A 27501-nucleotide genomic window follows, 5' to 3' on the forward strand; every position below is an offset into this window, starting at 1 on the left:
TGCGGCCCGCGCACGTATACAATTCTGATGAAGTGGCCCACTGCAGAAAAAACTTGGACACCCCTGGGGTAGACAGTGAGAAGGGGGGTAGGGAGAGGGTAGCTAGTGAGAGGATAGCTAGTGAGAAGGGGGGTAGGGAGAGGGTAGCTAGTAAGAAGGGGGGGTAGGGAGAGTGTAGCTAGTGTGAAGGGGGCGGTAGGGAGAGAGTAGCTAGTGAGAAGGGGGGTAGGGAGAGGGTAGCTAGTGAGAAGGGGGCGATAGGGAGAGGGTAGCTAGTGAGAAGGGGGGTAGGGAGAGGGTAGATAGTGTGAGAAGGGAGGGTAGAGAGGGGGTAGATAGTGTGAGAAGGGAAGGGAGGGTAGGGAGGGGGTAGATAGTAAGAAAGTGTGAGAGGGGGAGAAAGTGGGGATCTGATGGGGGAAAATGCTTCCCCCCCCCAGATTTTTAGGGGTTCCTACGCCCATGTATATATTTATATATATAAAACATGTAAGAACATAAGACAATTGGTATACTGTATAGTGTAAACAAAGATTCCAATAAAGAAATATCTATAACATATATCTTATATATATGTGTAATCTTACCTCCAGATCATCTAGAGAGCGGGTGATGCTAAATCTTTTGGACCTTCCAAATGATCTTCGACCTGACGAGCGCTGTGGAGCCCGGTCCAGTCCAATCATGTGGGCAAACTTTGAGCTCTAACAAGAAAAAAATTACTTAATAATAATAATATGTACAACATAGTAACAAAAACCGTGTCAAGGTGAATACACAGAAGGGTAATGCAAGCTGCGGTGACCTCACCAATACAGAAATACAACATATATAACATTACTGTTAAACGAGTGTTCACTGGGGTTTATTTGGTCACAGGCATATATCCCAAGTGTCCCTATTACGTAAAGATAGTCCCTCTTTCCTTCCTATTTTGATGGATATGAGTGTACCACAGGGTCCCGTCGCTCTAAAAGCCCCGATAATGTGCTTGGAAATAAAAATGTTTAAATAGAATGCATTCTTGTTTTTAGCACTTTACACCGGGGAAGTCCTAAAAATTATTTCTTCAGCATTTTAAATCTTGGGACGTTGGTGCGGAGGGGGTTCACGGAATAGGAGAAATATTTATGCTGCCCCTCTAAGGGTTAATGACATTATATTGTGTTTCCGTGCAAGTGGAGGAAGCAGAATTAATTATTACTATTATTATTATTATGTTCAACGTCCCTCTTCATCCTCAGCTTGCATACAGTAGGCTAAGAGTCTTGGGAGTTGTAACTGAAGAGCAGCTGGCTATCCTTATGCTTTCTATATGTTCCCTTAGACTTAGCACACGCGGTACTCATATATGTGCTAACGAGCCCGGTAGCTCGGCTATATTGCTTTTTGCCGGACGTTGCTGCGGCAGTGTGTTTGATATCGGGTTTCAGCGGCTTTCCATTTCACTCTGTAACAGGAGCGCGGAGTTGGAGCTGAAACAAAGAGGTTTCCTGTTCGCTGCACGCTCGTGAAATTGGTGACGGGCCCGGGACATGAGCTTTACCACCAAGTCACGTACAGTAACAGCGTAGTCGGGTAAGGTTTATTCAATCAACACAAACCGTTTGTACAAATACACACAACACAACACCGTGCATCTTGCATATTACACAAAATCCCCCCCCCCACACACACACACACTGGCACTAAATCAGGTACATGGACGTCACATATACAATTGTCGCGCAGATGTCCGGAATCGATTGGAATTACTCTAATCTAAAGACCAAAGAAACCGAAAAATATCTAGGCACAAATGAAGCTGCTAAAGAGGTATAAACATTATAACACTTCATAGGAAACCCCAGGCATTTGGCAGAATCCCCCCCATATTCATTTGCCCCTCTCCCAGTTACTTGCCATGCAGGAGATGTACTCTGTAGATGGGGGCAAAGATGGAATAGGCAGGCTGCTTGGGGGGGCTGGCAAGTTGTTTGGAGGCTAAGATGGCACATACCAGCTGTTTGGGGGCACTGACCAGCTGTTTGTGGCAAAGATAGCACAGAGAAGCTGGGGGCACTGGCAAGCTGTTTAGGGGAAATGATGGCACAGACAAGCGGTTTGGGGTCAAAGGTGGCTCTGTGGGACATGGTTGTGCTTGGTGAAGTCTGGGGGCCCCGTGGTTTCTAGGTACAGCCCTTGACGGACTGTTATCAGACTGCATATCAGCCGTGCGTATGACTTCTCGCTCTGTTATCCAACCCCAATCTACCAGACGAACGCGCTGACTCCGTACCGTGCTGCCTGCGGGAAGCAGATTTGTGTCTTTAATGTGTATGAAGCCTAAAACCCACCGCAGCCCCCGGCATATCCACGTGAACTAAGCTAAGTGGCAAGGCACCAGGAGTTATCATGCGGCCTAGGAGTTGTTACTACCATGCGGCCCAGGAGTTACCACGCGGCCCAGGGGACGTATCAGAGAACAATAGCAAGAAGTCATTTGTGAAACAGACGCCGCACCGTTCGGCAGTGGAACTTGTATATGGGCTCTGTGTGTGTGTGAAAAGTTTCAAATCTCCATCCCCCGATCCTCCACCGGCTCAGATATTGTTTCAAGAATTATGTACAGCGTCTGCACTTAAAACCCGGTCATTCTACAAAAAAATAATACTCTGTCTTCCGATGCCAGAATGCTACAAAACCCCATAATAATGTACGAGGCTGGCGTTCAGCCAGAACACGGCAATGGACTGCAGATGGTGCCCTGTGCATTGGGAATCGCCGCTATTAACCCTTCGGGTGCACGGGGTCAGGGCACAGGTTCGTCTGCCAAGTTTCAGAGTTTTGCTATAGTTACATTAAGGCAACAATCCTACATACATCGCACACTTTAACGAGGGAAACCTATACATTGTTTCTTCTGGATGAGTTAAGCTTTTAAAAGATACCTAGTTTAGGGCAAATCACACATCCTATCACATAATATATTTCTAAAAATAATGGAGGGGGGAACCGCAGCCCCTAGGTAGAAAATACATATGCCTCCAAGCATGCCAGCCTTTTTCCATCTCTGGCACCCGCTTTCGATAATGATAGGAGACGAAGTCAACAAAAACACATTTTTTTGGTTAAAAAATATATTTTAACTATTTATGGTATTTTTTTAAATGGGAAAGTGGGTTTACAGGGGGGGGACTTGTCCCAGATTCCTGGATGTTAGCAGGGATCAGGTTTTTTTTTTTGCCAGCCAGCCAATAGATTTTTTTCTTATATGGGTCGAAAGGGGACACTATTGTGAGCTATACAACTTGAGTATGATGTATACTTGCCCTATACAATTGTCCCTTATGCAGCACAGGCACATACATTAAAACCTTACAAAGCCTCCCAACTATAAAAATAACACTGACACTTCTACACGCGAAACCTCTTCCAAGATCCAGTCTTACCTTTCTATTCTCCTTGACCTTCTTTGAGGCTTGAGAAGCTCCAAAAACATTAGGAACATCGAACACTTTTTTAGACCAGTCATCCTTGTGAGCGGAAAGCGGGGGCTGCGCAAAGTTCCCCTCGACGCGGTACCTGTCCGCTGGGATTTTGCTCATCGGCGGGGGAAGCGTGCTGCAGTTCACACTGGACCACCCGTCGGTAGACTCGGCATACGACTCCTGGTCGCTAACATTTCCATGTTGCCAGTCCCGTATGACATGAACAGGCAGCCACTTTTGGCCTCCTACCTCCATTGCACTAGCCTTTTTCGGCGGAGGCATTTGCCCTCTCGGAATAACCGGCACCTCGATACGGGCAGATGGACCTAAATGTTTCTTAAAGTTTTGTTGTTTATCAGCCTGTATTCCGAGGTACGAGAAATGGCCCTCTTCTTCGTGACAATAACCGTTCCAGTGCGGCAATGACTGATTCGGTGCCCTCTGTGTCGCATTCTCCCACACTCCATGAGGGACATGTTTGGTTGGAGCCGCTCCTAAATCGACAACAAGGACTCGATTTGTTTTTTCCTCCTGGTTGAAGTTCCCTATTCCGCTGTCACTGTTGCTACTCGTACTGTTGTTGTGATGGGCGTCTGCGTCGTTATCCAGAAAGGCTCTTGCTCTCATGCCTTCGATTAATTCCCCCATATCTCTATAAAGAACGGAGATAAACTGCAGAACAGGCAAAGAGGACGGTGGAAACTCTAAGCAACCATTGGTGTCTGGATCCGGGGTACATTCAAACCGGAATCTCCGCGCAACACCTTGATGTATTTTGTGATGGAACAACTCGGGGTCTACCATGAAAACGTGGCACGATGTCCTCAAAATCCCTTCTTCCTCTTGAGCCAAGCTTTGGTCATCGCTGCTTTGCATTGTTACCAGTCCAAAGAACCTTCGATCATCAGGGCACACTGCGCTAAATGCCAGCTTTTCTGCGGGGTACACAGCCACAACACCTGCTTTGTCGGAACAGAGCTGGATACTGTCGTGCATGATTTTCATCAGTACCAACGAATGAATCTTTTGTTCTGCCCGAAGTCTCCTCATGCAGCCACGGATGGCCTGTAAGCTATCGTATTCAAGATTCGAACTGGTAGAAGGGAGTTCAATTGAACCAAGGTAGCCAACGACCATGCCCACATTTAAGATACTTGCATCCAGCTCAAAGTCCTCTAGGTTCTGCAGCCCGTTTGAGAAGAGACAGTCATTACTTAGTACCTTGGATACATCGTCTCTCGAAAGCATGTGCGTGTTCTTTGCTTTCTCCCTTCTCATTTCATAATGTGAAGCCGACATGGACCTAGACCTTTGTTTCGGGGCATGGTTGCTGGACTTGCCGGCACAATTGCTAGGGTTCTCAAAGATCATGCTAAATATCCCACCCGACTGCATTTCCTCAACGACCCTCTTGGCTCGGTTGATGCCCAGCGCCTTGGAATCCGGCCTGGGTTTTAGGCAAGTTTTCCCTTCGTAAAAAGCCACCTCCTCGTCACTAGAACAGGAGTCGACGCGATGGACCCCTTCAGCGATGACCATATGGAGAACGCCAGAACATTTTCCGATCAGCTTTACCACATCTTCATGGGAAGCCTTTTTAACGTTGATTTCGTTCACGGCACATATGTGATCCCCGGGTTTAAGACCGACATTCTCGGCCGGACTTTCCCTAATGACGGTACCGATGACGCACGGTGCCTGTCCAGATACAGTAAATCCATACCCCGACCTTCCTCTTGCTACCTCCACGCTCCTGAGTCGGGGGGCTGCATGCATTTTCAGTCTACTTTTCTTGGGATCGACAGACCTGTGCATTTCCGGAACACGTATGACGGGGGCGACGCTTCAGGGGATAATACGCTTTTTTTTCACAAAAAACACATCATTCGCACGCAGTCCGATGTTATGCAGCGGGGGCCGTAGATCCCTGGAAATAAAAAGCAAAGAACGCATTAACACCAGTTAGTTCTGGACTTTTACCCCAAAGTAGCCTCCTCTCACTCCACCTATTTTATAAAAACAATGACAAAAACGTGCTGAAGCATTCATTAAGTCAACGATTCATCTGAAGTTCTGTTATTTCTGATTACAATGTGTACTTCTTACTATGCTAATTAGTCGCCAGGAGGAAGTCAAATATTTGGATCTGAATGGAAATGGATTCATTTCATCAAAACATGTATAAAAGTAGAACGCCCGTTGCCGTGAGGAACGTTTGCTTAGTGACCCATTTACTATAATAGGTTTATTTAAAAAGCCAAATAAATTCTCTACCGCAGCACCGAGCACAGGCTCGTCTGAAGCGGGTCCCCAAATTCAACCCCCTCAATCAGGAACTGTACAGGGCCGCCATCAAACACACGGTGCGTGAATTATATAGGAAACCACAACTCCCATCATCCTGTGATCAAACAGCGCTGGCAGAGGCTAAGGGGGGTTATAGTTCAGCAGCAGGTGAACCGCTACATGTTCCGCTAAGCCATTATATTTATAATCAGGGACACTGTTAGTATTTAAATACGCATTCAATAGCTGGAGAAGCTGCAGCACCAGGGCTGCAGAGCACCACCCCTCCACTGTGCAGTTTTCATGCCAGTTTTGGTTGGTTAAAGCACCCAATCTGTGGCAGGAAAGTATCCTCAATGACTTCAGTGGGGGCGCTGTCTGTGCAAGCACATGGGGGTCTCATCGTTATGCCCCCTGGAACTTTTGCGCAAGCACGCTCTGGAGCTGGCCCCGAGACACCATCGGTTCTTTCGCTGTTATTTCTTGTTTTATATAGCGCCGTATTATACCGCAGCTCTGAATCAGTTAAACCATAGTTTTTAATATATATGCCCCAAAACCAAACAAATCCACCCAGCTTGCTTTCTTCCTGTGAGCTTCTTTTTAAAGACATATAACGGGTTTCTGGGACTATGAAGCTTCAGAGCGAATGCCACAAATTACAGTTGAAGACGTAACCTTGTGATCAAGCATTTGGCCAGTTTTGGCCCTATGTTCATGGTACGTGCACATTGATGTCATGCAATCACTAGTTATTGGCGTTAGAAAACGAGACTAATGTTTCATTTAACACGGCCTCTGCTGGGAGTATGCTTCCTGCGCATGCTCGTTATAACTTATTATTATTTATTGTTTTATATGGCGCCATCAAATTCCGTAGCGCTGTACTTCCATTAAAGTCATCAATGGAACATAAATCATACATCTGATTGTCTACTAACACCACTGATTCCATGCAGCATCAACAGATACACACAGCACCCAGTTACACCCCTAGGGCTAACACGTCTAGGTATAGAATGACAATGCAAGACCACCAGAAGAAGACGGGGAGGCACAGGCGGCTGATTTATTTAACCCTTTTCGTGCCGGGAGCTTGTAAAACACACTCTAACCTGCTAATCTAAATGGACTTCGTCCTACAATCCCGGGTGGCAGAACACGGCACAGGAACACCTCTCCCATAAACTACCGCTGGGTGTTAAATAAGATATTCACGTTTTCAACTATCCATTCCCTGTAACACCCGTTTTATAAAAGATCACCCACCTCCAGGTGTTCCAAGGGTTAATACCCTTGTCACTCAAGGATAACCCCAAGGCTGCGGAAATCCGACGCTGGCGGGTAAATTAATAATGAGCTAAACTCAGGATCCTCTGTCGCTTGTGATAAGGGCGCGCGCCGGAGGAAGACAGGTAAAAGTGCGTAATCTTTTAAATCCAGACGGGAATCTTCATCTGAAAACAAAAGGCTGCCGCCCGACGGCCAACCAGACCGGACTGGAAATACTCGGCTCATAAAGAATAAGCAGCGGCTCGCAAAAGTATCTTTCAAACGTAATAATCCAGTTGTCAACCAATCAGGGGCCAGCGTCCGACATGTAATTTGCATATTACTGTTGCTTATCGCAAGCATAGGCAAGAGTTCAAGTCTTTCTGGTTTATTCACTAAAGGGAGAGTGTGCAGGGGAACGTGCGGCAGAGCGAGCGGGAGATCGTGCGGCAGAGCGAGCGGGAGATCGTGCGGCAGAGCGAGCGGGAGATCGTGCGGCAGAGCGGCACTTTCAGCTCCCTTACTCCGCTTTAAATTATGAAAGACCAACACCAACGGGTTTCTCAGAAAGCAGAAAGGGATGAGCTTGCCCTGTATAATGGATAATTTAATTTTAATTATCTAAGAAAGCTCTGAAAATCGAACTTCTTGTATTATAACTTTTTCTGTCACTGTCATCCACTGTGTAAATTTCCATAGAAAAATAACAAACCATAAAAGGTGAAATTATGTGTTTGCCCATCTAAATTTAACCGGCGAAACCCGACCAAGAAACACCATAAAAAATAACAATTTAACACTATTTTTTTTTAAAGGGACCATTTCACTTTATTGATATTATTTGTTATTCTATGTATTTTATTCATTACTGAGACTTTGTGAAATACAGCTTAGTGTATGCTAAAGCCAGAATTACCGCTATACAATTAAATTCCGGGCTAATGCCTTTTGAACCTCATAATTTTACTTTTAGACACTAAAAATACAGATATCACCAAACCAATTACATCAAAACAAAGAGCTGTAAAGAACGAGTGCAGAGAGGTTTATTGAAGGTTTAGTACAATGTAATCATTCAAATTTCAAGCAAATGAGAAATTTATTATTTCAGACTGCATTTTTCAGAAATAAGCATATGAAACTTAATTTAAAAGAAAGACGGCTCGATGCATCTCATTAAGTCAGCAGTCCGTCCGTCCGTCTGCATTCCTACGAGTTTGTTTTCTCATTGGCCGCTTAACACAAGCCTTAAATCAAGAGCCCGCCACGTTCAACCCTATCAGAGGAACACAGATACCCGCTATTCTCCTCTGGTCTCCGTGGAAACCGGCAAACACTAACAGACACGATCTGCCCTGTTTTGGTGTAATTTTTTTTTTTGGACAGCCCCTAATCAACTGGATTTTGTAAACGGTTTGGCGCGATATTGTTGAATAAACGCACTGCAGGAACAGTTTTGGTTTGGTTTATCAGCCCAGGAGCGAGTCCAGGCGATGCCGATGGTTTTTCAGCAGCACAAATAAAGTCAACACGATTAGGAAGGGATGCATCCCTAAAACACGTTATAAAAAGGTTGTAACGCTTTAAGAACCTTGGCAAACAAACATGAAGAAGGTGCTTGTGTCCGGGGAATAAGATCTATCAGGAGGATTTATTTAGCAGGAACCCAGGGCAGGTAATCACACGGGGTGTTAGGATATCACCTGCGGGGGACACTTTGTGGACATCTGCCCCAAACACACCACCTACATCCTGTTCCAATTACCCCAAGACAAACCGGGCGCATTTAGGAGGAACGCGTGAAGAGAACTCCATCTCCCGGTCCCCTCTACCTGGATCCATGTTACAGTTTTGTTCATTTCACTTGCATCTAACGGACCTCGGCGCGGGAATTCACCTTTAACTCATCCGTGTTCCCGTCCCGTGCGGTTGGATTTCCAAATGGATGGAGACCCAATCCGAGTCCTGTTTGATGTGCTAGTGATTAGTTAACTTGGCCACTGCTCGGCCCACCAAGGTAACAGAAACAAAGCGACGGCCGACATTCTGCCCGTTTTTCTACAACTCGAAGTACGTTCCTCACAGCTGCACTCAAGTGTCCTTGAGTTTAAGCTACTCAGCTATGGTCAGGAGAACAGCACATCTTTATATTCTGTGCTCATAGAAATATTGCCAGCATTTTGGCAACAGAAAATATTAGGTATGGTAGTCGTTAGCCCTTTGAGTACGGTCACAGACCAGCTTCTGCAGAGAAGACAAGTCAGCGGGCAGAAACGAGCATCACCGGGAAAGTGTCCCATGATGCCCCACCAACGAAGAATGCATATTAAAGTACTTTACTTCTATACGACTTACCCTTAGGAGACGTGCATCGCGCGGACCTCTCCGTACCCCACATTTTCATACCACTGCCGGCTGCCGATCTCCCAGCAAAGCCCCCCTGGAACTACTGCATGACCCCATGACCCGATGCTGGACAGGGCTGGGGTCGAGAATAACGCTCAGCCGGACACAGTACCTGCGCGCTTAGGAGCTGCAGAATCCCTTCACGCCTTTTGCAAGGTGACCCAACTGAAATTTTACGGGGCAACTCGGCTATCACACGTATTAAAGGGGATCTGGTGACCGGCGTATCCCTTCAGGAGCCCAATAAATGTTACCGTCACTTTAAATAAAGGCTGGCTGGCGATACCGGTAACATTATCGGCAGCCCACAATACAGACAGACGTATTCTTGGGTAACAAATACTGTATCCGTTTTTTGTCCAGATAAATAAGAAATATTATACGCGGTTTAGCACTTTAACCGCGTAATAAAAACAAATCAGCACTAATGCATCGAGCCTTTTCTATCACACTGCCACCAAGAGACATTCTAAGTAAAGATTAGATGGGCTCACCCTGCGCGCTGAGATAACGCAATCTGTTTAAAAGGTTCCACACAGCCATGACGCGCGTCTTCATTAATAAGAATGTAGGAACATAGAATTAGACAGCAGATAAGGACCCTGCGGCCGTCTCATCTGCCCACTGCTCCAACCTTAATCAGTGCTTGGCCTCGTCTTAGATTCAGCAGCCATATACCGGTCCCATACATGTTTAAATTCCCTTACTGTATTAGCCACTACCACATCTGCTGGGACGCCGCTCCACTTATCTACCACCTTACATTACACCTAAGCGTCTGACCCTCTCGTTTTAGTTTATGACCTCTTGTTCTAACATTTCTCCTCCTTTAAAATAAACCCCCCTCCTGTATTTTCTTAACTAGCAAGGTATTCTGAATCATTACAGCCTGCAATGTTGTTTTTTATTACATTCACTTTTTAAACGTATCCCCATGGGGCTCATAGAAATAAATTCATGTATATATACAAATAGTATAATGCAGGATGAGAGAGTCCGTGCCCCATGAAGCCTGCGACCCGTCGGTAGGACCGTGCCGGGTACATCTTCTAACACAAAGAGCAGCAGCACTACTGTACCCAAAACAAGTGTGTGTATATATATATATATATATATATATACGGTATATATATATACACACAAACGCATAGACCTCTAGAGACGCAACATCCTAAAACATTAATAATCTTTATTTAGTAAGTGCTAATATATTCTGCAGCGCTCCATAAAAATACACTTAAATATACAGATCGGAGGGCACGGCACATGAGCTTACAATCAAACCTTAAGGAATTGTAAATAAATGTATACGTTATCGCCGTCAGTCTTATTGCCCCTTTAGGTGGGGGAAAAGGAAAATAAACTGGCTGCAACAGTTGGCATGTTTCGCCGGCTACTGGAAGGAAGGCTGGGCACCTCCTCTTATACAAACAGTGTATCCGTACAGTAACAATAAACACACAAAACGATATTCTGCAACGCAAACAATCTATTAGGAATGCCATGTGTTTAATAAACAGATCCTCATCACTGGAGGCGCTGTCACTCATCAGATGTAATTGCTTTCTGGCACATGGCCCAAGGATCCCCAAACTATTTGTTAATAATAATAATAATAATAATATTATTATTATTATTATTTGTTTTATATACTATAAAGTTTCTATGAATAAATTCCATGCAAAACATATGATATATACTTTATACTGTAAGGATCCATCTGGCCCTGGATTCTGGCTGCAATAAGAGTAAATACCGCACAGGGACACACTGAAGGCGAGGTGACATTTAAACTGCTAACACATACAAGACAATGCAGAAGGCAGGGCTGCGCCAGGCCTCATGACATTTACAGTATACTCAGCCCAGGGGGGATCGGGCACACAATAGACCCTCACCGGGATCCTCTTACCTCGGCCGCAGCGCAAGAAATTGCCTTTATTCCCAATCACGACCAAGACTCGCCAGCAGTGATCACAGATCCATTAACCAGCTGCAGCCCGGGGAGTAAATAGGAGAATAGATCGCATTTGAAAAGTTATCCCTCTCCCTCCCAGCCTTTAACTTTCTTCCCAGTTGACAATAGGCCCCTCCCCCTGCTGCCGGAGCTGCAGCCTATCCCCACCCCGTGTTGCCCCGCACTGCCCTCCTACCCGTCTCCAAGGAGATGCTTGTGTTGTTATGAAGGGAGGCATTTCATTGGGCCACATGCGGGAGCCCAGTAACCCCAAATCCCTCCTCCCTCCAGCTGCGGAGCGCGGACCCCGCGTGTCTGTCACAGAAGTCACTACAGCACCTGGTGCTTCAGCCAGAACCCCAGGGGGGTAGCGCTATAAAAGGGTTAATATCTGCGACTATACTTCTTGTACCAGTGAGCTTACATTCTAATCCCCAGAGCGTGTTTGTGACAGGGAAGCACCGCTTTCCGAGCGCCCGCTCTCTATTGCTACAGATGGAGTTATTTTATAGGGGGGCGGATGAGGGGTGAGCGGTAACCGCTTATAACAAGAGGCAGCGGGACTGCGCCGGTAACGTTACTTCTCACTGTAACCGCCTGCCTGCTGCACGCAACGCAATACACTAAATGTAATACAACGCAGGCTTCCCTGTTGCCCTTTCGGTGGGCAATAAGAAAGGAACTGCCCTCCAGTGTATTGGTGGCAAAGAGGCGGGCAGTAAACCAACTACCCTTCGGACGGTTGCTGTGTCTGGTCACGTGGCCGTGCGCCCTTCTCCGGGTGGTGGGCGGTGACTGGGGCAAACTTATTCAAACTGCCGAATCCGCGTCCTCGCTGTCACTGCAAGAGGGTTAACCCCTTATCTGCCGGGTTCATGTCACGATCGGAATACTTTCCCAGTATCCTAACATACAATAAAATAAACCGGGAAGAAGTGCCCTGTTGGTGTAAGGATACATTGTATAAGTTAATGGGGGATGGCACGCTGTGTATTGTATGCGCCAGGAAGGATTGCATTAACAACTTAACATTTTGTGTGTGCAAATGCGGCAACGGCAATAAACGTTTTCCTCAGCCTGCGCGGAGTGTCCCCCCCCCCCCATGTCCCTCTGTTTCTAGGATCTCCAAATGTTTGCGCACGTTGTTTTCCCAGCGTATCGCACTGTTCTCTAGCCCTTAAAAGCACAATTATCTATATGAAAACTGCAGAAAATGGGTTTATTAATTAATAAAAACCTTGGATACGTAAATAGCTATCAGTCGGTCGGAACGTCACATGAAATGTCTCGGTAGATGGGTCACTCTTTGGCCATAGCGAGTGTCGGTACATATGCGTAGCGTAGGGTCATCGTACCCGTGCTAAGTTTAGGGAGGAAACAACAGGACCCTTGTCTGGCTATTAGCGGTCCAAACCCGATTTTAAGGGCAGCTGTGCATGCGCAACACCCAAATGTTGCTTTGTAGAACTAAGATGACTCCAGTGGCTTTAAGGGGTTAAAGGCACCGGTGGCTTACTAGAAAAAAATAATTTTGGCAAACCGTGCCATGTGTTTGCGTTTCGGTTTCCAGGGAGACGGGGTGAGAACAGGAGATGCGTGGCAGCCGTGATCTGAAAGGCCAAGTGTGGCCCGGTGAGCGGCTGCGTGTGTTTACTCATCTGCGACTGGAAGACGGAGCAAACATTACCGACGATTCACAGCGCGGGAAATCTGCCGGCAGCCTGTCTTACCTGTTTCTGTGTTCCCCTCCTACATGCGTGTGTGTGTGTGTGCGTGTTTATATATATACATGTAGGAATGGTCACTTATCGTCACGGGTAATTTATTTTAAAACCCAATAAAATAAATATTGTAAAATAAAAATATGGGTAACCACTCTCAGATCACTTGTAAGTGACAAGTTTTGGCCTAGCAGTGTACCTAAAAGGGTGCGAGGGGGGCAGTCCCCACCGGGCGCCACTCATCAGGGGGGTTCCGCGACGGCAGCGTAACGCGGGCCTATAGCCCACTGCCTGCATGCTGTGTGAGGAAGCGCTTTCCCCGCCCAGGGGGAGCAGGAAAGGGTCGTGGGGAAAGAGTTTCCACACACAGTGCACAGGGGCGCCACCAGCAGTGAGCTACAGGCCCACATTAGGTGACCGTCGGGCCGTATAGACATCTGCGTGGCCCCACTGATGATCAGCCAGCCCCCGGACCACTGATCTGCAAGAGAGGTAAGGGGGTGCGTGAGACTGAATGGGTGAATGAATAATTGAGTGAATGAATGAATTAAGTAAGTGTTTTGGGGTATAAATGGGACAGGCCGGCTGTTTAGAGGGTATAAGCGATACATTTATATATATTTATACATTAACAGAAGAAGAGGAATAAAAACCAAAAAAAATCATTAACAATACAAACTCAATCATGATTATGTACGCATACAAGTTTATTCAGTTGTCTTTTTAAGTAAAAAATATTTTTTTTATATAGGGAATGAATATCAACTAATAATATGTTTTAGTGGATAAAACATGTGACACTTATTATTTATAGACTAACTTAATTATATGAAGTATTTAATGAATACTTTAGTTGATTAATGTGTACATATAGTCGCTTTTTTATTACAAAATAATTTTCTTTACGATTAGTTAAAAGTTATGAATGGAGCGGAGTACCAGGGAGGGACAGAGCGCTATATCTTGTAGGAGAAGGCAAGAGTTCATCCAACCCAACACTTGAATACTATTATACGGTAGAGTTTGCTAATATCCTTAGGGATTCCGTTAAGGAAAGTATAACGTCTGTACGCAAATCACCAGGGTGATTGTGTTTACCGCTTTATATATTCCGGAAAGACAGCAGCTGTAAACACGGCATTTTAATACAAACTGAAATCTAAAGGAAACCAAGAATTATACGAAGCAAGTCAGCATTTAAACTCAAACATGATTACTATATGCAACGTCTTAATTACAGGTTTGTTTTAAGGAGCTGTCATTTCAACATATTTGTTTAAGAAAATATCCATATTGTACGTACCGACTAAATGCACAGCAGCGTCTGCAATGAAGATACTTCCAGAAGGCTGCGCGGCTCAGGAATATAGTCGTTATTTAAACATTTACTATTACCTATCCAAGGAAAAATTTACACAGACTACAGACAGGGCTTCTTTCGTTTGAGAAGCTAGAACTCTCAGTTAAATGGGCAAATGTCGTGAATTTGAAGGTATATTCTAATCAACCAAAAAAGTATCTGCCCTCTTTCCAGTTTCTTCTATATTTGTCACATTTAAATGTTTTCGATCATCCAACTCATTTTATATGCAAGGCAAAGAGAGCGTCGGTAAACACGAAATGCAGCTGCTAAATGATCATCTGGATTTATTGAAGGTAAAGAGTTATTCAAAACCCTGTATCACCCATGTGGAAAAAGTAATTGCCCCTCTAAACCTAATAACCGGTTGTGCCACCCTTGGCAGCAACAACTCCAATTAAAACACGTCACAGCATCTCAATCAGGTTCAAGGACTTTGACTCGGACTCCAAAACCTTAATTTTGTTTCTTCTGGGCCATTCCAAGGTGGACTTGTGTGATTTGGATCATTGTCCTGCTACATAACCCAACAGCGCTTAAGATTTCGGTCACAAACCGATAGCCGAACATTATCCTTCAGGATATTCCGGTAGAGAACAGGATTCATGGTTCCATCAACTATGGGAAGTCACCCAAGACCTGAAACAGGAAAGGAGCCCCAGACAGTCACGTTACCACCTCTGTGTTTGACTGTTGGTATGATGTTCTTATTGTAACTGCAGGGTACTTACCTTCTGTCTGTCCCAACCGCCGTTCTTCTGAAACCCCTCGACGCCTGTAGCCACTGGCAGGTTTCCTGAACACAGACTGCATGGACTCTGGTTCTGTGTACACGCGCGCCACCGTGCGGCCTCTTATAGGAACTACCCTTGTGCGTTCCAAGCCTCCGTTTCATGCTGGGCGGGAAATGCAATTAGTATGTCTATTTAAACCTGGCTGTTGCATTATCTCATTGCCTGTGATAGTGCCTTGTGCGTGTTGGCTGTGCTTATTAAATACCTTGTGATTTTGGCTTCTGACCTTGGCTTGTTTTTGACGTTCCTGTCTATCTCCTGTGTTTGACCCGGCTTGTTTTTGATTATCCTGTCCTCACCTACTCCTGACTTCGACTCCGTGTAACGACTACTCTTTTGCCTGCTGCTACCAGTATACTGCTCTGCTCCTGTACCGGTGGATGATACCAAGTTCCTGCACTGCTGGTCCTCTAGCCGTGACACTTATTGTGGAATGCTCTGTGAGTTTTATGCCGGATGTAACGGACCCGTGTCTTCCAAAAAGTTCTGCTATTGACCCATCAGTCCACAGAATATCAACCCAAAAGTCTTGAGGGTCATCAAGACGCTTTTTGACAAACACGAGACGATTGTAATGTACCAGAATGTTGGTATTAAGAAACGTAAGGACACCACACAATGGTCAAATATGTCATCCTTCCGTGTTAAGAGGATTATATCGGCCTTTTTCATTAACATACCTACGCAACACATGTTGCTGATCAGCACATGTAAAGTGCTGCCCCTCTGCAGTATGTGTGATAAATACGTTATAAATCCCACATAGCATCACTGTACACGTGTTTGCCAGCAACATACAAAATGTGTATGTGTCCCGTGACCTAACCCTGTCTCCTTGTAATTACATGTCTGAAAGTTTTACATTTTCCCAACCTCACGGAGAGTGAAATACACTTCCCTGTAGCGGCTCCCCGTTAACGTGATGTTCCGTTGTTAGAGGTTGGTCACCCACTTACTGAAAAGCAGCTACATTTAGTACATAGAAGACTCATGTCCATTGCAGACGGAATGCGAGTCACGGAGCCCCCGCAAACACCACCGGCTTTCAAGAAGAAATACGATGAGTTTGTGTGATTTTGGTTCATATGTTTGTGAAATGATATAATGACGCAGGCGCGGTGGCACACGACCGATTACTGACTTCTACATCTCAGTGGCCAGTATTAAGAACTGTCAAGTGTGGCTCTGCCCCATGCCCCTGGGCAACCAATACATGACGTCATTGGGGGTCTCACAGTCTTCTGTGTCTTTTCAGGACGCACAGCTCTCTTCCTCGTGGCTGCAGGAACCCACCGTATACTATACTGGTACTTTGCTCTTTAATACGGATAATATTTTCCCGCCTAGTTTTGAAAGGCTTATCACCCCTATTGCCCTTTCACCTGTTTCACTTTGTTTACGTGACCGCAGAACGTACGAGAATCCTGCACAGGGTTTATTATTTATGCTCCAGGTGTCACATTGCTGTCACTTCTATATGTGAAGCACACAGTATGGATCCTTGCTTTGCATTTTGAGAACACATTAGATTTTTCTCCCCATTTAGTTTTACAATACAGAAAAATAAAACATAAACCAAGAAAACGAAATCACAGAAAGGTGGTGGATGCATGGAATACCCTTCCAGCAGAGCATCTCGAGTTTCATCCTGCTTGGTTATATGGGCAAATTATATACACAGCAAACCAGACCAGGAAATAAAATCAACAATTTAATCATATTTTTATGTAAGAGAGAGCAGGTAGGCCAAAACAGTTCTTATCTGAATTGTTATAATGTCTCTCTATACTTACAAACTAATATGTCTGGAGACACTGAGATACAATGTTGCAGTGATGTCATCAGTGATTATTGTGATGTGAAAATGGAACAGAGCCAAGCGGCAAAGCACTTTTACATGGCGCATGGAGAACTCAGGGCAGACGTCGATAACATCATGTAAATAATATCACTGGACACTATTACACTATCACTGCGGCTTAAGAGCAGACCTTTAAGAATTGTGTGTCATTTCCTATTACACTGTCTTGTAGACAATATAATATCGAAAGTTCCACGGGACCATCTGACTATTAAAAGTCTATTGAAAAAGGACTTTATAAGCTTTGCCATAAAGCAATCACCCAGTGTGGTTTGTGAGAAATAGTGGTCTCCCAATGTCACATGACCAACTACAATGGTGACCTCCAGGTAAACTAAAAGCACAGAAATAATAATAATAATAATAAAAGCCTACTTTGTTTCAATGCTATAATTTTACCTTCTCTGTGTAATGCTGCGTGACAAATATTTATTATTCCGTTGGAATTCACCTTTCCTGCCCCATATAACATAGAAAGACTTTTCACCAGCAAACCTTTATCTCTGGAGCCGGATCAGTATAGTTCGCCTTCATGTTTTTACTTATGTAGAGGTTGTTAGAAAGTCAATGTGTAACCTGCTTGGGGAAGGGAAAGCGATTCCTGTGTTAACAGACGTGATTTATGCCCAACACGTTAGCTAACACGCAGTCCCGCCAGACAACATGGAAGGGTGGAAGTTTTACTAAAATTCTTACCCAACTTGTTTTAAAGTGACAGACACACTTAAAAAAAATAGTAGCAATCATTTAAAGGAGACCTGACATTATTTAAAGTATTTTTTTTTTTTTTAAATGGCACAACTGTACCCTAAAAATTACTACAAATGTATTTTATAAATGGCCTCATTAATTGGATTTTAAAGAACGATAACAAATCTCAATGTCCACTTTAAGTAGGGATTTATAATGCTACGGTCCAATGCCCCCTGCCAAGTAATTATCTTCTATGTATTATAGACCAAAAATATTTTACAGGGAGCCCCTGGGTATATTATCGTAAGACTGCATCCTAGATATTTCTGTAAGACTCTGTATTTTTAGTTTCTTAATGTTGTTGAAGGAATAGGCATGAATAATAATAATCTTTTTTCTTCTCTGGAATACGTGATGATCTTTATATCGCATGGCTAAAGGCATTTAGCCGTTTTACACGCTACTCGGTCCCAACGGTAAACCTTATAAGCTCTTTTTGCCGAGCTGTGCCATAGAAATGAGAAAGTAAACTACTGAATAAAATTGTAGTTTATTTACGATTTCAATCAAAATGGTATTTTTCTCTGACTGCTTATTTATTCACAGCATGCCCAGAAAACATTTCCAGAATACAGATTGTAAATTAAACCGGTGAACAATTTCAGGGGAAAAAATTTAATTTGGGGAGTCATGAAAAGGGTATATCCGGCCACTGACGCCCTAACGCTGCAGCACCCGACCTGCCGCTGGAGCAGTAGATGGGTATAAGGGGATGTCACCCAACGGCCCACCGGGCATTTAGTAAAGTGGCATTTTATCTTTCTAGGGCTGTGGGTCGAGATTAAAAAATAAAAATAAAAAACATAACTTCTGCGGATTTGCAGGACCGTATTTCATGTATTTAATACAAGATGGGATCATTGTGCGTAACAATGTGTCTGCCTTTCATGAACTTTCTGTGCCCTTTAACCTTTGTAATAAATGCCTAATAATATGTGTATTGTTTCATTTCAGGGCGCTATCATGCCTTGCAGAGCAGATTGTGATTTGTGCCGGAAAAGTATATATTTTAGATAAAAATAAGAAATAAGTACTTTCCGTGCTTTTGGATTTAAATTTACTAATTGTACGCCCTCCTGACGGCATTGGCTAGATGCATCTGTATCGTTTTAGTTCATTGCTTAATATAATTATTTTTTTTTGTTTGAGGGAATTATCTTCTACAGCCGACTTCTGCCATTAACCTGTAGGGCTTGTTATGTGTGTTCTGCCTTTGATGTTTTCAAACACCAAAATGTTGATGGACTGGGAGGATTAATAGTAATTAATAATCATGTCCCGGATTATTATTATAATAATTATTATTATTTGCCTTATATGGCTTTTCTAGTTGTGTCTTTAAAGGCATTAAACAAAATATTGCTTTATCGGTCCCAGAGAACGTAGTCCAAGGAAGGCAGGGATAACCTTTTAGTGGACCAATTTATATGAGTAAGAAGAGGAGTCAAGAGCTTCAAAGAAACATCTGCGGTCTCAAAACTTTAAGTAACTCCTCATCCAATTCACTGATCAACTGAAATGTATTGGTCTTTGGGCCAAGTGGAAGAAAACAGATCTGTGCACCCCCCAAAAACGATTTGTAACTCCTATAGTTCCCACTTTGCTGAATATTACTATTTTTCATGCATCTTAGTTTGTAGCGGGATTAAAAGGTCACCAGGCTCGGTGAAAGAAAGTTCTCATTTCAGTTCTAGAACACCGTGAATATTGTTTTCATTCCTGAAAGTTAAGAGCCTCACATTAAACAATACGTATATTAAGGATGTCACTTTTTACCCAAATTAACCAATGACTATAGTATTTCACACTGCAAAAGGAATCTGACCCAAAGTTGCTAAAATTATCGTCTGGCTGATGCTTTACACGAACTAGATTTAGTAAGTATTATCTTTTAGAAATACATAGCAAAATACTATATATATATATATATATATATATATATATATATAAAATGCTAATATAATACCCTGCAACATAAATATATACTACCACCTAGTGCCCACCTATAGAATTACAGTTTAATTGGTTTCTAAGGTAAATCAAGTTCAGCTCAGCTTGCATTAACTCAACTTTTGTAACATCATTTCGATCTGAAAGTACCTTATCCCTAGATGATTTCATTAAACCAATAGATATTACAGGGAATGTATTAGCCATAAACATTGTTGACCGAGATACAGTATGTATAATACCAGCTGCAGGGAGACGAGTTGCTATAAGAAGAAAATAGTAAGCAAGACTATTTTGTATACTTAACAGAAAGTAAGGGCTGCATGTTAAGAATATTTAATATTTAAGAAATATTTCATAAAAACTCACAAATAGTGAGGGTATTAAGCTCCCCAAGATCAGCACAAACCAGCGATCACAGTCACCAAGGCTGATTCAAGTTGTCCATCTAGTGGTCCCCTAAGGTGGCCAAGGAGATTATGGCGCATTGAGCAATAGACACAAGGACATGGCATGGATGGCCATTTAGCAGGATAGGGGGCTGTCCAGATACAGACGCTGGCCGCCATGCTTCATGGCAGAGAAGACTTCGCTACATTAGATGGGACCCTGAAAAACTCAAAGACTGCATGGAGGGGACGTTCCTTTCCCACCACTGTTCTGTGTGGACTTTTTGCAGGAGCTCACATAGAGGTTTCTGCGTTAATGATGCTCCTGGTCCTCTGGGATCTGCCTGATCCTCAGAAGTGAAAAGGTCACTGTCTGAGACTGTCGCTGGCTGATCCTCGGCTTCTTTAGAGACTGTTCTATCATAGCCTGTGTTGAGGAGGATTTACTGTCCTACTTCCACTGCAAGTCTACCCATTTCTCTTACTCATTTAAATCAAGCCGCCTGGATCTGCCACAGCCTGCAAAATAAGGAATACAGTGTGTGTGGGGGGGGGGGGGTATCACAATTTAAGATTCCTACAAAATAGAACATTTCTCTCTTTCATGTGTCCTTGAAAATAATGTGAAATTCTGCCTTCTCCGTGTTATGTTCTGCTGTGATACTGTAAGCCCCGAGGAGGGTTTTTGCTTGGATTTTGTGCACAGGTGCTGTACAACTCATGTATATGGACCCCCGCAATGGGAGAGCAGGGTGGGCCAATGCTCCATTCCCCCTCCCAATGAAATGATTCATACCAGATTTTGTAAGAGACCGGCTGCCAAGTGGATCCACTCCGGGATTTGTATGAACTGTGCATCAGGTACAGGACATGGACATTTAAACCCCTGAAGCCTCATAATCAGGGGGCCGTTGAGGGTAGAGGTTGAGATAATCCCATGTGCTCCCAGGGCAAGAAGAATCCATGGAAATCCCTGAGCCAAGTGTGGTGTTACCTGCCTGGACCTGGGTGTTTTGTCTGGGGTAGATTTGTCTGGGGTAGGTTTTCCGCAGTCTGGCATGGAGGTTATCTTAGTGGGAGTTTAGGCTGAGCCAACAAAGTATAGCCAGCAAGGGCGCCAATTGGGAGCCAAGCGTTATTTTTACGATTTAGTTTTTGGGGTTTTTCACGTGCACCTGTAAACATAAAATGGTTTGCTGGAAAATTGGTGTTCCTGGGCCTCATTGTCCTGGAGGACCGTGCTTAAGATCCTGAAAAGTGACTTTTATGACCCACAGCTGAAAGGATTTTGTTAAACTACTTATGAATAAACTTAAATATTTAAACTTGATAAACTACTATTTTTTTTTACCTCCTGGCCTTTTCTAAATAAAGCTTTATACAATATGTACATTTTGAAACCTATAAATAATAGCGTAATATGTGAACACCGCAAAAAAGGCTTATGTACGTTAGACATTTATTAGCAGGAGTATTTTAGGTTGAGATCACAATGCATTTTAAAGCTTATACATGTTTAAGGTTAAAGAAGAATTGCTTCCTTGATGTCGGACGGGCATTTATCATGATGAAAGTGCTGTAGCTTCCCAGCAAAGTGTTTGGTCCTTATGCTTTTACTCATCTCATTTGATACAGCCCACAAAATTTCTCTCATTCTTAGCATTCCCATGTTGGGGCAGAATATTGTCAGCATTTGCCCTGGGACAGCGTAAACAGCTCTGGATCGCCGGCTGTGATGGGTTATTTTCCGGTCTCATGGAAATCAGCGCCACTGCTTTTAACAAACCAGATGAATGCACCATATACAGAATCAATGTCCTCAGTATCTTAGTGTCTTATCACAATAATGCTTTATCCTTCTTGAGGACAATCTAACCATTTTATTGACCGTCTCATTACAACATGAGATGCCCATCTTCCTTTTGCTGCACACTCCTGGTCCTCAAGGTCCACCATTTTTGTTATCCAAACTCTGAGCAAGGGGGTCTTAATAAAAAAAATATATTAAACTAATTATTTTCAGGCAAAGAGACACAGAATTCCTGGAAGGTTTGCGGCCCTCATGGACTGGAGATGTGACTCCCTACTTCACATATAGAAACAAACAGATCTCTGAACAACATTCTTGTCAGATCCAAATGTTCTGAAAGTATAACGTAATCAATTCACAAAGCAAACAAACGTCTTTGCTTCTGTCAATATCCAGAGCACCTCGGCTGCTGAAATCCATGCTTACCCTCGATCCCAAGATTGTCCGGCCTCGGGATCGTCTTAATCTAATTCCAATGTCCTTGTTTCTTTAACAATGAAACATTCCCTATAAACACATCTTGACATTTAAAGCAGAGGTTGTGTTTTTTTCCTTTCTATACGTGACTTTTTAGCATACGGTATTTACAATATTTTTGTTCTTTATCATTTAAATTGAATAACAAGACGTGCCAATAATCTTAATAATAATAACAAGGTTTGTATACTCAAAGTGTTGACGCTTTTGTGAATCCATCTAAGTCGTGGATTTGGAAACCATTTTCTCTAAAAGATTCATCATTCTTTCTTGAAGTTGTAGACTTTGGACTTGGATGAAGTTTTGTTGGTCGAGTACCCGGCGCACCTCGCGGCACGTTTCTTCCATGGCCCGGCTTAGTTTCTTCTGTTCTTCCAACATGTTCTCCATGATTTTCAACTTTTTCTTCTGGAAATTGAAACTTTGTAATTTCCTTTTCTTCAGTCCTCTCTCACCAGACCTGATATAGGAAGCTCAAATTAGTGGAATTATTAGGGGGGGGGGGAGACAGTAACACTAAATATGACAATGATGAGGATTTGTCTATGATCAATGGAGAAAAAACATTAACATTTTCCTTTGAGCATGGAAGTGCTGTATACAACAATTAGTGGTTAAAATATTTCATTTTGTCCCAATGGAGGCCTCCATTGTTATCAGTCATGTGATATTTTGGGTAATTTTGCCTGCTCAGAAACAACAATAAGCTGATTCTTTATGACAATGCTAATGAAATCCTGCATGTTCATTGAAACCCTTTCCATTGAGACTGAGCCATTCTATTGCTTATAACAAGCATCTATATATCTATATATCTATATATATATATATATATATATATATATATATATATATATATATATGGCCCTTAAGTGTGTTGGTTTTATATTATGAGTTATTATAGTTGTTTTATTTTTGTGTTATAGTTTTTTTTTTCTTTTTTTGTTATAGTTTTATTTTTGTTATAGGTTTTTTTCTTTTTTGTTATAGTTGTTATAGTTGTTTTTTATAGTATGAGCGAGCGGTTGGAACTCACCTGAGTTTGAAGGACTGTAGACTGGTGGAACTCTCTGAATTATCATCATCGAAACACTCTTGTCTTTCCTCATATGTAAACTGATTGTAGGGCAAGTAGAGGGACAAGGATTTTGCAGAAGGGGACTGAGACGCCTCTGTTTGAGAGGTGGAGGGGCCCGCTTGGAGTTTTCCGTCGTTCTGCTCTGGTAATTTAGAAAGGATCCTATCGATGGTTTTAAAGTAAGGCCAATCGGGAGCAACAGATTCACTGTCGGTCATACATCTTAACTTTCTAGGAAAAAAAGAAAGGAAACAATCAGGGGTCAATGTTAATATGTAGGTAAATATACTGTGTGTGTATCTGGACAATTTGGTTTTGAACCCATTCCTTAAGCCGTGTCTATCTCATCACCCGGTCACCAGTCTAAACGATTACTCATAGTGATTGCTGGAGAGATATCCTAGAACAATGTCGGTAGCCTGCAGGGAGCGTGCGACTGGTTGTCAGATAACATTCCAACATCGATCGCCCAACTCTGGTTTAGTGATTTGATTCAGCAAACAAAATCAGAAAGACCGCACTAATAACGTTTATTCAAGTCCCGGTGCCAAGTAACATAAATAAATGAAACAATTATGCTAAAATATTTAATATTCTAATAAATAAATATTCTTTAAAGCCGTTCAGTTCCCCAGTGTAACAAGCACCTATACCCAGCTCTGTGAGATTTTTCTTTGGGGGACTAATTTCTGGAGATACTTTTTTCAGGAATTTTTGACGCTGTTTATAATTACAGTAAGAATTTGCAACTAGATCCTTAGAAAACAGAACTTCTCAAAATATATTGATTTGTCATTTAGAAATGTGCCTGGAAATGCAAGTTTCAATTCTCAAAAATAGTGTTTGACTATCCGAGATCTAAATATAAAAGGCACATCAGAGGTCCCCATGGTCCACTGCAGAACCTGTCAGGCCAAAAAGTAAAATTGTATTGCTCCTTGAAAGAGTTGATTCTCCGGCTGCTCTGGGTTTCTCACTTTTGGAGTAACACCGTGTACATCTAGGTGTGTATCGATTCCTGACGGAATCAGCGGGAACAGCGGTATCCGCACTAGAGCTGAATGAAACGCGAGAAGTTTCTCCTGCAGACGTTCCTGAGAATATCCCGCACTTTTTCTCTTTTTTTTTATCATTGCCACAGGAGCTCAGACTTCTCGTGACGGGGTTCCAGAAACACACGTTTGGAAGGAACTTATCCAACAGAACCTAAAAACTTTACAAAAGCAGAGCTTTTCACCCCCCCAGCGCGGTTACCACTCAGTTGGCCGCCATACAATAGCCGGTTGTCACGCAGCTTTTACTCAAAACAACCATTTCTCTTTTGTACTCGAGGACACATCTTTTTCAAACACAAAGACTGCTATAGCAAGCGATACTTCATGTAGACACCGGCTAAGCATCCTGAAGTGGAAAATTGATTAAAATGGCATCTCCGTGCTGCTTTTGTGTCCCTCAAAAGAACAAATTAGGATCAAGCCTGGTTGGAAATTGCAAGAATTGAAAGAATTTCAACCATAGCCAGATGTTGCCTGAATATTTAGAGGGGTTGTAAACTTGGCTGTGTCTGAGAGGCCCCGCTGGATGTCTACAAACAAAATGATTTTTTTTTTTGCAAAAAATACTTTTTGTGCCAAATGTATTCTCTGTCACCACCATGGGTGAGATGTTCATTTAAGGTTTGCGTCTCTACATCTCTACAGGGACACGGAAGTGGTTGGAGGAGAAGGTAGGGAGACATTGTGAGAGGGTCTTTCAAATTAATTACCAAATTCCTGAAAATATCAAAATCCTATCCGGCCCTTAGTGAAGAGATCACAATGTGATAAAAAAAATGTAAAAGCCAATAAAATAATAGATCTTAATTTACCATATTGGCGTTTCTAGCGGCTTAGTGTGTGTAACATCAGGTGAACCAGTAACAGAAAGTGATAAGAATATACCCTACAGTCATCCCTGTTTATTGGGGACTCTCACTTCTTGGTAACCCTATAGTTTTTATCCATTGATTTATATAGCACGATCATATTCCGCGGCGCTGTACAATGAATAAACAAGTCGTTTAACAATGTAACAAGTAGTGCATCAAAGAACAATGAGAGTGACCCGTGCCCACCTGAGTTTATAATCTAATTGCTCCCCTGATGTTCCTTCTTTCTAGGAGCTCAGAATGTTTGCTGAGTGTTTCAGAGAGCGTTCTACAGCCCTAAAAGTCACGGTAATGTGTTTAACAGCAAAAATGTGTTAATTATTAAACTAGAAGATGTAATATTCAATCCTGAGGTCACTTTACTTCGTTCTTTTAGAGGGACACCGCAGCCATCATATGCCCGTTAATGTATATGACAGCTGAGAGGTCCCTTTTATTTTTTTGTGGTTCCCACCATGAAAATGGATGGAGGCTTCAGCAGAATCCCCTCCATATTTACCTCTTTCTCAAACCTCCCAGCAATTTGTTGTGCAGGGGACGATTTATGTTAAAAAGCTCCCGGTGTCTCGCTTCAGTCACATCGGTGAAGACGGTGATGGAGCCTGTGACGTTGTAGGGCCATAGAGGAACACAGAGTCAATCTCTCTCTACCTGGAGGGATGTAACCCCTTCCTCACTCCTGCCACGTCATATACTTACCGCCAGCTCCTGCGCACAGAGTGCTTTTATATGCATTCATTGTTAGGGGCAGCCTGAAACACTGGGGTCCCATACGGTACCATCTGACATGGACGGAGAACCCCATCAGAAGGTGCCTGTTACCTAAACAGTAGCCATGCACAGCAAAGACACATATAATACTGGAAAAAAGGCAAGTGAATGCATAAATTAAGAGAAAACTCTTTTAAATATGTCGGTTAAGCCCCATCACCCTTAGAACGTAACCATGCAGGCCCCAAATGCAAATACACTGTCTTAAATCCAGCTCAATTTGCATATGGGAAAGCATCGTGATGTCAGAGCGCAGACCGCTGGTTCACGCGGCTGCCACGCGGGTTAAACCAGAACGTAAACGTTTCGTTGCGCCTCTTACCTGTACTGGAAGGTCATGTTGGTGATCTTGATCTTTATTTCCTCCCCGTGGCGGTGCTCCCCCGTCATCTCAAACAGCTTGTTGGCCATTCGCTCGTAAACTTTAGCGTTCCGTTTAGTTTGTTTCAGCTCTTCGAAGAATTCCTCCCAGACCAGCATCAGGCCCCTCATCTCGGCGTCGGTCCAGTTCCTGGCTCTCCGGTGCTTCTCGCTCTGAGAAGACAGAAGGTAGCCGGGGATTTCAGCTGCAGCCATTGCTACTGAAAGAGCTTTCTAAAAGAGGCCAGCTTAGAAACGCTTCTTAAGTGGAGCTTTCCCGGCCGAGGCTGACATGCGGACGGGTAGGGCCGAGGCATTTGAATGACAAGAGAACATCTGAAACCCTTTTTGCAACAGCTTGAAGTCTGAGAGCATAAAATGGGGCCTACATCTGACAGGCTGGAATTTAGTTAAAAGCTTTTAAACAAGGAAACGTCATTTTGATGTCACGTTGCCATGGCAACACAGCAACTGCATAAGCTACAACAACAAAAACCTTTTAACTGAGAGCCAAATAATCAGGACAAAGTTGACAGGCCTTCAATATTAAAGCTTTTAAACACATTAAAAAAAAAAAAAAAAAAAAAAAAAAAAAGGAGAAAAAGGTTGGGAAATAAAAAGAACCGCGCGGTCCTTGGGGTTCTGCTGATTTCAAGGAGGTTTTAAGTTGTTCTTTACTGCAAATGGGTTCATAAGATTAAAGCCAAATGTACAGAGACAGCCTTTTAACACGACGTTAATTGAAGTCTTAATTCAAGGAAAGCGCTGGATCTTCAGTCTGCTCCACATTTTATTATTATTTTTTATATATATATAAACATTAGGCCCTTTTATAAAAAGATGAGCCCCGGTCAAAAGT

At 43.1% G+C, this 27501-nt stretch overlaps 2 protein-coding genes across 2 annotated transcripts in view; both read right to left on the reverse strand.

Moving 5' to 3' along the window:
- The window catches only part of LOC149282272 (regulator of G protein signaling 12-like), a 49974-nt gene extending 44689 nt beyond the window's left edge, over nucleotides 1–5285 (reverse strand). Inside the window, exons 1-2 of the mRNA XM_089498452.1 lie at nucleotides 3432–5285; nucleotides 588–704 (exon numbers count right to left, since the gene is read on the reverse strand). Coding sequence (XP_089354578.1) covers nucleotides 588–704; nucleotides 3432–5285 — 1971 coding nt within the window. The remainder of the gene's footprint in view (nucleotides 1–587; nucleotides 705–3431) is intronic.
- A 17440-nt stretch (nucleotides 5286–22725) lies between these two features.
- On the reverse strand, nucleotides 22726–26858 carry LOC149282273 (myb/SANT-like DNA-binding domain-containing protein 1). The gene is made up of 3 exons (XM_089498453.1): nucleotides 26605–26858; nucleotides 23543–23815; nucleotides 22726–22966 (listed from the first exon to the last, which is right to left on the reverse strand). The coding sequence occupies exons 1-3, from the start codon at nucleotides 26856–26858 to the stop codon at nucleotides 22726–22728; spliced, it is 768 nt and encodes a 255-aa protein (XP_089354579.1).
- Between the last annotated feature and the right edge of the window lie 643 nt (nucleotides 26859–27501).

This window comes from Sceloporus occidentalis, unplaced genomic scaffold (genome assembly GCF_023333645.1).
Source record: "Sceloporus occidentalis isolate IW3139 unplaced genomic scaffold, rSceOcc1.0.p SCAF_120, whole genome shotgun sequence".
Lineage (NCBI taxonomy): Eukaryota > Metazoa > Chordata > Lepidosauria > Squamata > Phrynosomatidae > Sceloporus > Sceloporus occidentalis.